Source organism: Ambystoma mexicanum, chromosome 8 (genome assembly GCF_040938575.1).
Source record: "Ambystoma mexicanum isolate Mex_15411 chromosome 8, UKY_AmexF1_1, whole genome shotgun sequence".
In the NCBI taxonomy this organism is placed as follows: Eukaryota; Metazoa; Chordata; class Amphibia; order Caudata; family Ambystomatidae; genus Ambystoma; species Ambystoma mexicanum.
The window spans coordinates 1,491,332,071-1,491,345,820 of NC_090929.1; the positions used below are offsets into that span (position 1 = coordinate 1,491,332,071).

The 13,750-nt window shown below is 44.2% G+C and overlaps 1 protein-coding gene across 1 annotated transcript in view; it reads right to left on the reverse strand.

Moving 5' to 3' along the window:
- Nucleotides 1-13,750, reverse strand: part of ACTR1A (actin related protein 1A) — a 569,768-nt gene that overhangs the window by 403,864 nt on the left and 152,154 nt on the right. The window contains exon 5 of the mRNA XM_069611673.1: nt 9,258-9,382. Within this exon, the coding sequence (XP_069467774.1) occupies nt 9,258-9,382 (125 nt within the window). The remainder of the gene's footprint in view (nt 1-9,257; nt 9,383-13,750) is intronic.

Sequence of the window (13,750 nt, forward strand, 5' to 3'; positions counted from 1 at the left end):
AAACGAGGAAGCAGCTATTCCAGGACAGCAGTCCAAACAGAGAAGGCGGCAAAAGCTGAAAGAACGACAAGGAGGGAAGTGCCCTTACCCTTTTCAACCCAGACCCGCAAAGCCTCAGAAAAAGGAAACATAACAACAGATTTTCAGCCGACGTGCGGAGTAGCAGACGTCAACGGTGCACGGGGGCCTCCCGTATTGAGAGCAGAGGTGGGGAGGCACGCTGACTACTGTGGTATCGTCCTTGACTCGAGAAGCAAGACAAGCCAACGGGTTCAGCACAGCCGGTGTGTCGGAGAAAGCGGATAGCAAACTGAACTGTACTGAGCCCAAGGTTGCAATCAGGAACATAAATAAACGCAAGGATCTTGGGAACTAATAACTTGTGTGTGTTTGAACTTTTGGGAAAGCCTAGAGAAGGGCCAGCTGCAGAGTGGTCAGGCACCGCAGGAGAGTTCATTCGAAGGACTCTGGCTGGCCCCCTTTCTTTTGTGTTGAAACTACAAGTATCAGAAGGCCCTAGGAAAGGGCATCGTGAGGTGTCAGAGTGGTCCTACAAGAGTCACGTCAAATCCTTTGAACAATCGAAAGTCTCAGACCCCTTGCCAGGAGAAAGCTAGGGGATGGGAAACCACAATTTCTGACAAGATGAAGCAAATCATGAACTGTGTTAGAAACTCATGAACTGTGTTAAAGGTGGCTATGTGAACCCGACGGAGGGATGCCAAGGGAAAAGCTAAAAGAAGTAAATCCCAAATCATGATGAAGCAAAGTGAACTGTAAAATTGGCAAATGTGAACCCAGTTGACGGATGCCTGCGAATCAGGGTGAAGCATGATACACCCGAGAAATTTGTGTTGATATACAGAGTGAAAGGCCGTAATGAACCAGACGGATGGAGGCCCACGTTGCAAGAAGGATCACAGCCCGGCGGAAGGAGATTCAAGGGGCGAAGAGCAATCGCCCAATGTGCAAGATCACCGAAGGAACTTTTGTTTGTTTGTTGTTTTTGGCCCAGCATGCCTTCTAAGGCAAGAGACATTGTAGAAAAGAGTTAGCCGCCCATAAAGGGACTAATATTGTTGATTGGAATTGTGAACCTCGTGCTGGAGAGGCCCAGGAGTGTGCTGTGCTCAGGAGACCCGCCTTGTCCCAGGCTTAAAACATGGGGGAACGGTGACCCCAGCCATACCATCCTGACTTATTTTGTGAACACTTCTTTCTTTTCTGGTCAACATTAGCCACACTATTTTGTAATTTAGCGGCAAGGATTGGCAATAGGTTTCTTTAGTATAGGCCCTTTTTATTTGACAAGATGCCACTAGGACTGCCTTATTATTATTTGATGGTCGTAGCTTGCTCCCATCTTAGATTTCGATTAGGCATTTTTCTCACCCATTTAAACTGTTTAATAAACACCCTTGAACTGTGATCACTTGTGTCCGTCTTTACTGTTGCCACCATGAGTTCCTTACATAATACAACATTGTTTCATCCCTGCTTAAGTGGTTTCTGTAGCTTCTACACTAGTCTTAGTGTCAAAGAATATCCATTCAGGCCAATGCTCAATGTCCTTTTCACAACATAATGCATCACTACTGGTGCCTGTACATTTCAGACAGCTATGTAATATTTATATGTCTTTATTCACAAATGCCCTTCTCTTACAGTTTTGCCTTCATTGATGTTGTGGCATGGTCACTGTACACAGTAAATGACTGTTAAGCAATGTTGTGTTCTTTCAGTGTGCATTTTGCACAGCTATCAGTGATTTTTTGTTTTCTTAGTAGTACATCTATAGACATTGCAGTGCCGCCCCCAAATGGCAATCACTATAAGCAAGACAAACCACTCATGTGAGACTAAACTCAAGCGTTATATTTTATTTTAATAGAAATAAAGGAATAGACATCAGGAATATACAACTAAGAGATACTGAAGAAGGCTGGTGCAAAAACTATTATCCCCTGCAGCTCAAACATGTTTGTCAAACTCGACAACTGAAGGGCACAACAGGTTTATTGTCCATCTAAGCACATATTTTCATGGATGTGCATGTAGTTAGATTATTAATGTGCTTTGCACCATGGGCTTTTCATAACTTTTTTTGCAATGATGTATTCCTTGGCAATGTTTAAAATGTGTTCGTATCAATTGTGCCTTTTATCAATGTATCAGATAGATTCAAGTGTGTACAATCCATGATCCAATTATGCCCACTTTATTATAAAAGTGGCACATTTTTAAAAAGGTTGAAATTAAGGGTAAAAATAAATGACATGAGTCCTATTGCTAACAATCTCTGGTGATACTTATTTTGTTTCCATATCATCTGTGGTACATCCTCAATGTAGCATGTGGGCTTTATAAAACACCTCTGTACCAACAACCTTCCACATGTACCCCAAAGAGCCCATCTTCAATAAAAGTGCTCCATTGCAATGCTAATCTTGTGGCGTGGTGGCCGCCACAAATAACCAGCCGGACACCATCCGACAGTCCAAGGGTGTTTATTCTTACAATCATACAGACAGAATGGCTGTGAATTCTTACAAGTCTTTCAGGGCTTGCTGGGACTTTAGGGAAGTTGGTGCTAGTGCCATCCCCCCTCTCTCTACCTCTCTCAGTTTACCCCCCCCACCTTAGCCCAGGCACCCTTAATGGAGATGTTAGTATCTACTGCTCGGGAACACCCATCTGTCATCTCTCTAATCTGGGCTATTGATGGAATCCTGAATACCATGGCTAACTCTTGGGGCATTCTAGCACTACCTAGCTTACAATACTTGGTGTTTTGAGGGAGTCTTATCTGGCCATTCTCTATGTTGGGCCTCCATATGTACTCCCTGCATTAAACTATCCATCTGATCTCACAATTCTCCTACCTACCTCCACCCATCATCTCCTCTATCCCGTTACCACTACCCACCAAATCCTATCTCGGTACTACCGCCTTCCAAAATCCATGCTATTCTGCCTCTGTCACTACATCCCCCTCTGCTTTTACCACCAGTACCTCTGTACCACTACTACTTCTCCAGCGCTACTTGTACTACTGCTACTACTTCTCTCTCTCTCACTTACTACTACCACCACCACCACCTCCACTACTGCGACTATGTCTCACTTACACTCAAGACAGTTCACTACTACCAACAACCACTTCCTACACCCATTACTACTACACTTCTCCTACAACTACAACCACCTTCAAAACCACTCCCCCCTGCAATGCCTATTCTACATCCACTCCAGTCTCCACTCTCAAACAACCACTCCGTAGACCACTCTCTCCGATAACCTCCACACTCCTCTAATCTCCTACTCTTGATGCCTCTCCCACCTCTCCTCACCCACCTAACCCACACTAAACCATTCAAACACATCTACTTAAATACCCCCACAACCTCCCGGGATTGGTCACTTACCCTGGTGAATCGCTTACCTTCCTTGAGTGTGTTTGAGACAGGGGAAGGCTTGGAGAGGGTTCATAACGAGCTTGTAAGCCCTACCCCGTTCTACACTGTGTGGCCATGTTTCAAAAACTGGGCATTGGCGAGGTCCAGGGAAGTCTGTTTCAGGCCTTTTTGTTGGCCAAAGATTGCCCCATATATCTCTGGTGGGCTAGGGGGGCTACAAGAGCTTTACATAAAATATTAAATTGATCTCTGGTGGCCTAGTGGTTAGACTTCTGAAGACCATGTCGGCTGGAGCCACGCTGCAGTTGGTGAACTTGATTTCTGCCATGCCACAGCGTCTTCCCTGCTGCCGGCTCCGCAGCCAGTGTGGTCACGTTGGCCGCATCCCGCAGCATTGTAGCGTTCACTGCCTACAGAGTTGTTGCTTCAGGTTCCTCCAGCAGCCGGTGCAGTGTCGGCTGCGGCATAGTTATGCAGCTTTGTCGCAACGGCCCGGCACAGCTCTTCTGCTCTTTGCTCCTTCCGTGACCTCTCCAGGCAAAGAGGGGCTCGGGGGGGGGTCTGCCGGCACCTGTAAAGGTCAGGGTTCGGGTTCCCCTTCCCTCCCCTCCCCTGACTGGGCCGTGAAAGCAGCACAGTCACTATCTGTAAACACATACCTTATAATAAGAAGTACCTTATAGCACAACCATGTGCGCCTGGAAACTGCCTCAGGGTGGTAGCGGTGCACCCTATGAGTCAACATAACATAACTCTCAGTAGCCACCATGTGAACACCAGACATGACTTATTTTTAAATTGTAATACCTGCCTCCAGCCTGCTAGGATAAACTATTAAAATATCTTGAACCAGAGGTCTAGATGGTTAAAAATGCCACCTGCGCCTGTTGGAACAGATTTCCAGTAGCTGTGTTCAGGGATTCACATGTGACCTTTGGCCCTGCCCTGCTGCTACTACAGGGCAGTTGCTGTTGGTATCAGGAGACTGTCCAAGCAAGGTACATGTAGGCATTCTGCTTTTTGGCATAAAGCATTATGAAGCAGATCTCACTTTAAGAAACTCTTAAAGTGAGATCTGCTTCATAATGCTTTATGCCAAAAAGCAGAATGCATACATGTAAATGTCTTGCAAACCCCTTTTTCATTATATATGATTTATTGGCCATTCTTCTTCGTTCAGAAACTCTTAAAGTGAGATCTGCTTAAAGTGAGGTGGCTACTGAGAGTGCACAATTATGCAGCCACAAGTATTGGATTACATATTATTGTCAGGTTGATGAGCAGTGACTCATTCATGACTGGGCTGGATATGTATTAGTTGTCTGACCTGGGTGTACCCACAACAAACATGTGGGAGGCAGCCCAAGAATTCTTTTTTAAACCCTCTGAGACAATACCTTCCTCCAATGTACTGGAGACCTGCCCGACACGTCCCCTGGGAACTGGTGCTTAAAAGATGTCCTGCTATGACAATGACCCTCTCACACCAGTGTACTTATTACTGGAGTCCTTTCAAAGCAGGCAGACTGAGGAACAGGTAGAGTTTGAGAGACTCAGACCTCAGAGGGGTCTCACCATCTTGGATTGGTTAGGGCTCCCTATAATTTATTTTTTATTTTATTGTTTAAAGCGCGGACCTAATTCGAAAGCAGTATAGTGCTGTACTGAGTGTGGGTAGCCAACATTTGGGCTGGCATCTTTTCACAGTAGCGCAGAACTGTGAGACCTTCTGGCAGGGGCGTGGGGGGGGAATGGAATGGGCGGGGATTGGGACCAGAGGTCCCAGCGTTTTAAAAAAAATGCAATAAAAATACATTAAAAAATAAATAAAATCTCAAAAGATCAGGCTATCAAGCCCTCATCAGATGGCCCTATTAAATATCAGTTTCAGCTCAGTTATGTTTCTTTATTGCAGAATTACTGCTGTTATATTCCGGCAAGTTTCGTTTATATCCGTGTATTCTGTGTCTTGCAAACCCCTTATTCAGTATGTATGATTTATTGGCCTTTCTTCATGGGGCAAAGCGCAAAGCTTTCTTTGCTTCCCTTTTTTTTTCTCCTTTTTTAATTTGTTAACTGTTTCCCACTGTAAATGCAGTGCAGCAACCAAAGTGCCCCTAACCACAGCTCCGGCTTTCATTTCACCTCCAGTGCAGTTTTCTCATCGCAGTAATGGTGGACTTCAAGATAGCAAAGAGTGCACAACCAACCCACCTGGGGAATAGGATAGCAGTTGAGGGTGGCTTCGCCGCGTGCACAGTCGAGGTGAAGGGGACATCCCTCCCCATCTACTGTAAGGGTGCAGAAGGAGGAGACTGACATGCAGGTGGCACAACTGTTAACATACATTTTTATTTAATAATAAAAAATAAAAAAAGGGAACCCTACCGGTCCTTAAATCTACAAGGGGTTTCCTTGTCTCAACTAAGGAACTAAGGATTTTGTCAGAATGTGCAAGAAAATTAAAAGCCTACTTCTGTCCTTCACACTAATACTAAAGAGGTAGTGGATCTTCTTGGTCCAGAAGAATGGCTCCCTTCTTCTGGACTATAGTTCCAATTGCAGGTAGGAACTTTACCTAAGAGAATGTTCCAGCTTGTGATGCTGTACATTTCTGAGTTCCAACTGAAAAGGTAAAGTTCCAATTCAAACATCATTCCTTCTTGCCCATAGTTTGTCAGTTTTGGGTTACTGGAGAAAGTTTCCCTTCTGCAGGTATCTTGTTCTCAATACTTCACAATGCAAGAGGAATGACTCCCTTCCCAGAGCCTTCTTCTGTTTGGGGCTATAGCTTCCTTCCCCTGGTCGCTCTTGGCTTCATGGTACACAACACCAGGTAGTATGGCTTCCTTTCTCTGATCCTTCTTGGCTTCACGGTACACAACACCAGGTGGTAGGGCTTCCTTTCCCAGATATCTCTTGGTTTGTAGTTTCACTGTAGAATGGGGAATGACTCAATTCCTCTGACCCTTCTCAGGCTCTTTACCACAGTTAACAAAAGCTTGGGGAGAAGGACTCCCTTACTCAGGCCCTTCCCAGGATCCTTATTTTGGGTGCAGGTTCCAGACCAGTGTTGGCAGACCTGGTTTACTTCCTTGCCAGGTGCTGCGACGAGAAAGTGATTCCTATGTGGGCGCGGGTCCCAGACCCTTCTCTCCTCTTTATATCGCGTTGGTGAAAAATCTGGTTCACTACCCTGCCAGGTACTATCGTGTCTCAGATTACTTAAGGCAGTCTCTAAAGTTATGTATTGCTCTAGCGACACTGCAAGGCTCTGTGTGGGAAGGAGGTATCAGGCTACCAAACATTAGGAAATACTACTGGGCGAGCCAATTGTTAATGGCCAACAACTTGCTACATCGTAATCTCAACTAACTCACAAAGGCGGACTGCGCATGGATTAAAAGGGGTTACAGCACTGCCAGTTCTATATGGTTGTAGAGGGAATATACTTTACCTAATGAGTCACACTATATAGTGAAAATATGGAAGGATTTGATGAGATGTCCGAGTTAAGAAGATACAATTACACTGGCACAAACATTATGGCAAAATAAGGCACTAACTGAAATGAGGAAGATAGGATAGTTATGGTTTAGATCTGTTGCAATATTCTTGAAGACACAGTGAAAGATGGGAGCAGTCTCTCGTTTCAAGAGCTTCGACATAATTATGGTCTACCCCACACTGAACTTTACCATTATGTTCAATTCACTCATGCCTTGCATGCACATGTACTGAACTTCCAGGACATCCACTTTGCCCAACTCTCTAAATAAATGTGTGACCGGAGAGAAGAATTACGAAAGCCACTTCTGATATATGCCAGACCATAGCCTCTTTTACATCTCAAGAACTGTCCAATCTTAAGGCTAAATGGGACAGTGCCCCCTTGACTAGGAGGAATGGGCCGAGGCACTGATGTTTTCACGCGAGGTGGTGATATCCTCCAAGCTTAGTTTGATCCAAATAAAGATTCTACACCGAATTTACTACACACGCACAATGCTCTTTAGGTGTAGCAGAGCAAGACATCCACAGTGTTTACACTGTAAAAACACGGAAGGCACCTTTTTTCATATAATTTGGGAATGCCCCTAGATCCGTTGTTTCTGGAACCCAGCTCTTGAAAGATTGGCAATGGTGGAGGGTGGGGATATACTGAATGACACAAAGTTGCAATTGTTGAGGGTGTGGGGTGAAACATAGTTTACCTGTTATGAGAAACTTCATATCCACTACAATAATGTTGATAAAGGGTAATATTGCTTTGTTGGGGGAGGCGCAGTGGGGGGGGGGGTGCCAAGACGCCCAGCTACGGCAAATGATTTTCGGATGTGGATATCTGGATGTTGCTAGAGGAAAAGATTTAGTACTCCTGCGGGTGCTACAGAAAATATGGGGAAATATTGGATAAATGGAAGGATGCATGTTTGGTACTTGTTTTGTTCTTATTGTCCGGTAGGAATGTTCTTGTGCGTTATAAGCTATTTCGACTCATTGGGTAATCTACTGCAATGATTATTTGATTACATGAAATGTCAATAAAATGTGTCATTAAAAAAAAGCAAAGTAGCCTTTTTTTAACCATTTCCTATGTTAAACACCAAAGTGTTAGTAAAGAATCAAGAAATGCCAATTGTTTTACGCATGAAAATAGAAAATGAAAGGTTACTTTACAGCCAAAAACGACAGACAGAACTGTACTGGTGCAGTTAAAAAAAATGAACAAGCCTAACTGTTTTAGCAGGGTTTAGATGAAGAGGATAAGAATCAATCCAGCTCAGGTTGAGCCCAATGGCTTGTCAAATCTTGTAGAGGTGTCCAATTCCTTTGCATCAAATTACACTCAGAACTGCCTGCCCTTTTCTGTGATTGGTTGTTTCAGAATAGCAACTTGCCAGGTAGCTCTAGACTGCTTTTGGTTCTAGTTCCTGAATTACACATTTTCAAGATGGTCAATGTCATCTACTTGCAATCTACTGAACGTTGGCTTTGAATTTGAAGACAACACTTGTTTCTGCCTTGCCCGACATAGGAAAGTGAGCCTCATATGTACTCACGAGACCCTGCACCTGTTCTCTTATCAAGTTAGATAGGATCCTTCAAAACGAGCTAAGATCAGCATGTGTCTGGTCTCTTACACACCTTTCTCAAGCCTCAGCATATTTCACACTTAAGGCCTCTTGGAGCATAGCCCCCATTGCCACTTCTTTTGTTAGCACTTCACTTCACAGGGCATGCCTCTTATGACACAAGTGAAAGAGCACACAAGCTTTAATTATACCCAGTTAATATCCCCAATAATTCACAAACAGCACTTGACAGCGATCTGAGGGACGAGGTAGTAAAAGCATACATTTCTTGCCAGGGTATCTGGCACCACCCCACCTTCTCTGACCCCCAATCCCCAAAAATCTGTGAAGATTTTAAAAAAATATTCTTCTAAATAATAGCCCAAATAAAGGGTGCGTTGACATGTTGATGCATAGTGACATTGTTTTCACACTATTGCTGCATTTTGCTCTATTAAAAAAAATAAAACAATAACAATTTGTTCTTTATCATTTCTAACTTGATGCTAGCAACTTTAATGTCTTTGGAATGATATATAATGGAGTCAAAACACTTGGATTGTAACGTAGCACCTGCACATCTCTGTAGCAGGTTAACACGCAAGAGTGACCTTGCCAGCTGTTTGAGAAGAAACAACCTTAATATGCAGTATCCAGTGCTATTTACAATAAAAGATATGAAAATCGCAATAAAAATGTTTAAATCTTGTTACTTTGAGCTCAACATGTTGCGACAAAAACAATTAAAAAAAAAGAAAACACATACAGACTCAATACAGCTTGCATGGAGATGAAGAGTGCGGGCACATTGAAGGTCTCAAAGAAAACCTCAGCAGCTCTTTCCCGATTTTTCCTTGGATTCAAGGGAGCCTCTGTCAGCAACACCGGATGCTAAGATGTAAAAAAAAAAAATTAAAAAATATGGTAGCTCATTCAACTCAGATTTATTTTATGACAGTTCAAACACTAGCTGAAAGATCCAGGGGCCATGGTCTCTAAAAAGTGTGATTCGTCTAGTCAATAAATCATCTTTAAATATTCAGTATGCCAAGAACGAAAGTGTGTCTATTTGGATGTTCTTATGCATGAACAGTTTCAATTAGTCACTGACAAATGTTTTGCAACATGCAAATTTGTATTTGGATATATGAAAAAAATACCTTAATTTAGTTATAACTCTTTTCACTCACTGCTTTAATATCTCTTTGAATCCTGAATTCGTTAGCAGTTCGGTCTGAAGTGGTGTCACTCATTTTCATGAATATCCACACATATACACAGATTCTTGACAATCATTATTGCTTGACCAAACCTAAAATGGTGTCAGTTACAGATATAGATAGAAATATGCCCCTCATCACAGACCATTCATCGTCTGCAACCATCTCACAATCCTGTTGCAAAATGCAAAGAAAAGATAGTACTGGCAGAAAAACGTAACTAGGAGACAGGGGCTGGAATTGGGTTTTAGGAAGAAGCCAGTGGTTAGAGCGGAAGAATGAAAGGAGTGAAGGAACGGTCGGACAAGTTAAGTATACAATGTCATGGATGCGATTTGGAGAGGGTAGCATCTGCTACAGATCATTAACACCAACTTTGAGACAATGGTTAACAAAGGTTATGTGCCATAACACGTTATATATGCAATTCTCTGTATTGTTGCCACTTTGGGGTGCTCTCACATGTTAGGGACAATATGCCATGAGTTTTTTAAGCTGTGTGAAGAGGGGCAGACACAATACTTGCTCACACTTCTCAACTAGCCATTTTAGTTTCTGAATTAACAGTACGCATAACATTGTGATGTATTAGCTCCGGGCCAGACACTCTTGCACATCTATAGTTTAGACTTCTCATACAATATATATCAGAGCACACACGGGACACAGATGGACAATATCCTACCCTGTACCTTCTATGCGTATTCCCAATATGTCCTTACACTATGACTAATCCAGGGAGTTTGTCACTTCTCCGCAAGGAGGGGCCACCCCTTTTTGGTCCAGGGAGCTGAGCCTGCTATGCTTGCCATCCCCTAAAGCACAGAGTTAGTAGGATACCTCTGGAGGCGACTCCCCATAAGGAGACAGGGGAACCCTAGAAAGTCTCAGGTCACCACCCCGCCACCCTCCAGAAACTACACCTTTATTGGGGGAAGCAAGACCTAGTGTGTGGGTTTGTGTCATATATATCATTTTGACGTGGCTGGCCTGGCTTCTGACCCAAACTTCCTTTCATCCTCTTTAAAGAAAGTGGCTACAAAATCTGAGCGCGTCACCCCAGCCCTTCCTCACCACCACAGACAAAAGGAAACCAACAGAACGTCACAAAGACCAACCTCCTAGAGATCGTCAGGCGAGGAACCAGTCAGGAATGAGCATCCGCAGAGTAGAATTATGCCACAATGCAAATTAGGAAGAGACCTCCTCTTGGGAGGTGTGGCAGGAAAAAGCCAGCAGACCCTTGGCGTGACGGATCCAGCAGCAGCCAAGGCCACGGTACACTGGTCATCCGTGCAGAGACACGAACCGGAGAAGCTTGGCCCAGGAGACAAGCAATGGAAACCGCCACAACAGCGGACGAGCGGTGCGACAAGGAATCAATGCCGAAGACAAGCAGGAAGACAGCAGTAAGGGGGCGCCAGTTCTGTCTGACATAGAACAAGAAGAAGCCGGAAAGGAAACATGTCCACCTACGAGAACGCCTGCCAGAAGAGCACCACAAAGAGATGGAAAGTTCATGGTCGCTCGTGGGAGCTAAGATGAGGGCGAAAAGGACAAACCAGACCCCCAAGGCAGGCAGAGAGAAGAACAAATTACTTCTCCCTGGTAATGTTCTTTCTGATGGATGTTCCTCCCACGTATTCCTCATCTTTGATATATCCTATATCCGGCTAGCAGCTTTGGAAACTTATCACAGTAGAGGGCGCTGTGCGTCGTCGAATAAATGACACTCAGCGGATTCCATCCTGCTCACAACCATGACAACGACACTGGTATAAATAGCACGCACTGCCCCCGTTGTCTCAGTTCATGTTTTTCCCCCCATCTCAATGCACAGACATCTAAGGTCACCGAAAACCCAGACGTTGAAAGAGAGGAAGTTTGAAAGCAATGTAAATTCAGAGGGGTGGGACGGGAGGGCGATGAGGAATACATGGGAGGAACATCCATCAGAAAGAACATTACTAGGGGTACGAAATTTGTTCTTCTAATTGATTGTGTCCTTGCACATATTCCTCATCTTGGATAGACTCTCATAGCAGTATGTAGATAGAAGGAGGTTAGAAAGGAGAATTTATTTCCGATTTATGCTATGTAGAACAGCTTTTCCAAACTTTGCCTCCTGGACCGATAGAGAATCCAGGCAGTAATACGTGCTAAAGGTATGCAGTGAAGACCAAATTGCAGCACTGCAAATGTTGTGCACTGGTGCCCCTCTTAAGAGCTGAATAAGTAGCCAAACCTCTAGTGTAGTGTGCTCTCAAACCATCAGCGACATCCTTGCCCGTTAAATTGTAGCATTCGGTAATGCATAAAATAATCCATTAGGATAGGGTCTGTTTCTTAACAGCCTGACCGAGCCTATGACCAGTATATCCAACGAAGAGCTATTTACCTGTCTGATCTTAGCAACCCTGTTGATGTAAAAATGCCCTTTTAGGGTCCAAACGGTGTAACCTCTCTTCGTTCTTGGAAGGATGCGGATAGAAAGGTAGGTAGTATGATCTTTCATGCTAGATAAACTTCAGATACCACCATCTGCAGAAATGAGGGACAAACCCTCAAATCCACCTTCTCCTTATAAAAAGGTAGCAAACAGTGGTTTACTAGACAAAGCCTTAGGCTCACTTGCCCTGCAAGCCAAAGTGATTGCTGTCAAAAAGACAGACTTCAGAGTCAACATCCTTAAAGGACAGGAACGGAGAGACTTAAATGGAGCTCCCATCAAGAATTTAAAAACTACGTTAATATTCCAAACTGGGACAGTAGATGGAACAGGTGGGAAAATGTTTGTAACCCCCTTCAGAAACTGGATGATAATAGGAACTTTAAAATAAGTACCAATATCCCGGCGAGCTCTTAAAGATGGATAACGCTGCCAGATATCCCTTCACAGTGGCAACCTGCAGCCCTTGATGGACTAAATGAATTAAGAAAGATAACACCAAAGGTGCATCACAAGAAAAGGGGTCAATGTCATTAGCTCTACACCAACTTCAAAACTTCAACGGCAGTGGTACAGAGCTTTAGTTGCTGGCAATACCTCCATTATGTCCTCCAGGGAGTCCCAATATCTGTATCTCAACCTCTCAGAAACCAGGTATGAAGTTTCAGAGTTCTTATTTCTGGGTGGAGAATGCGACCATCTGAGTGAGTTAGCAGGTCTGCTCTTTGATGAAGACTAATCGGAGGGCATAGATAGTCTGGGTACCACGTCCGCCTGGCCCAATCCAGAGCACTTCCCAACTTACTTTACCTCCTGATGAAATAAGGGATGACTGGGACTGGAGCAAGCAAGTACAGGAGTGAAAAGTCCCAAACCACCACAAACCCGCTCCCCAGAGCTCCTCCCTGAGGACATTCCATGGAGCAGAACAAACTTGCATGATAACATTCTTGAGGCCATTGCCACTTTGCAATCCTCCCTAGTGTGTAAAATTGATGAAGTTAAGGTGGATGTTCACCTCCTAAGACAGGACGTCCGCTTGCTTGCCGACCGAGTTACCACAACAGAATCACTGTTACAGGAAACCACCTATACTACGGCTGAATTAACGCAAAGGATGAAAACCTTGGAAACTAAAAATACTATGATGGAAGACTGTGGGGAGTATGCGGAGGGATGAACTCGACGGAACAACTTCAGAGTACTTTGAGTACCAGAGGGGTGTGAGGGTACAGACACCACATCGTATATAGAAAACTTGATACTGCAGGAGGTGGGCCCTGGGAAGGTCTTAGGGGTTTACAATTGAGAGGGCACATTGATCCCTGCAGAAAAGACCCCCACCAGGATCCAACCCAAGACTGATTATAGTGAGGGTCCTGAACTTCAGGGATCGAGAAGTAATACAACACTCGAGAGAGAGAGGTGCCCTGCAAAGGGGGAACATCAAGATAGGAATATACCCGGACTACACTCCATTAGTCCAGAGGAAATGTAACATGTTCATCCCTATGAAGGAAAGATGGTGCGGGAAGGTCTGAACTATATGCTCATTTATCCGGCCAGGCTCAAGGTATTGCTCAAAGGGAA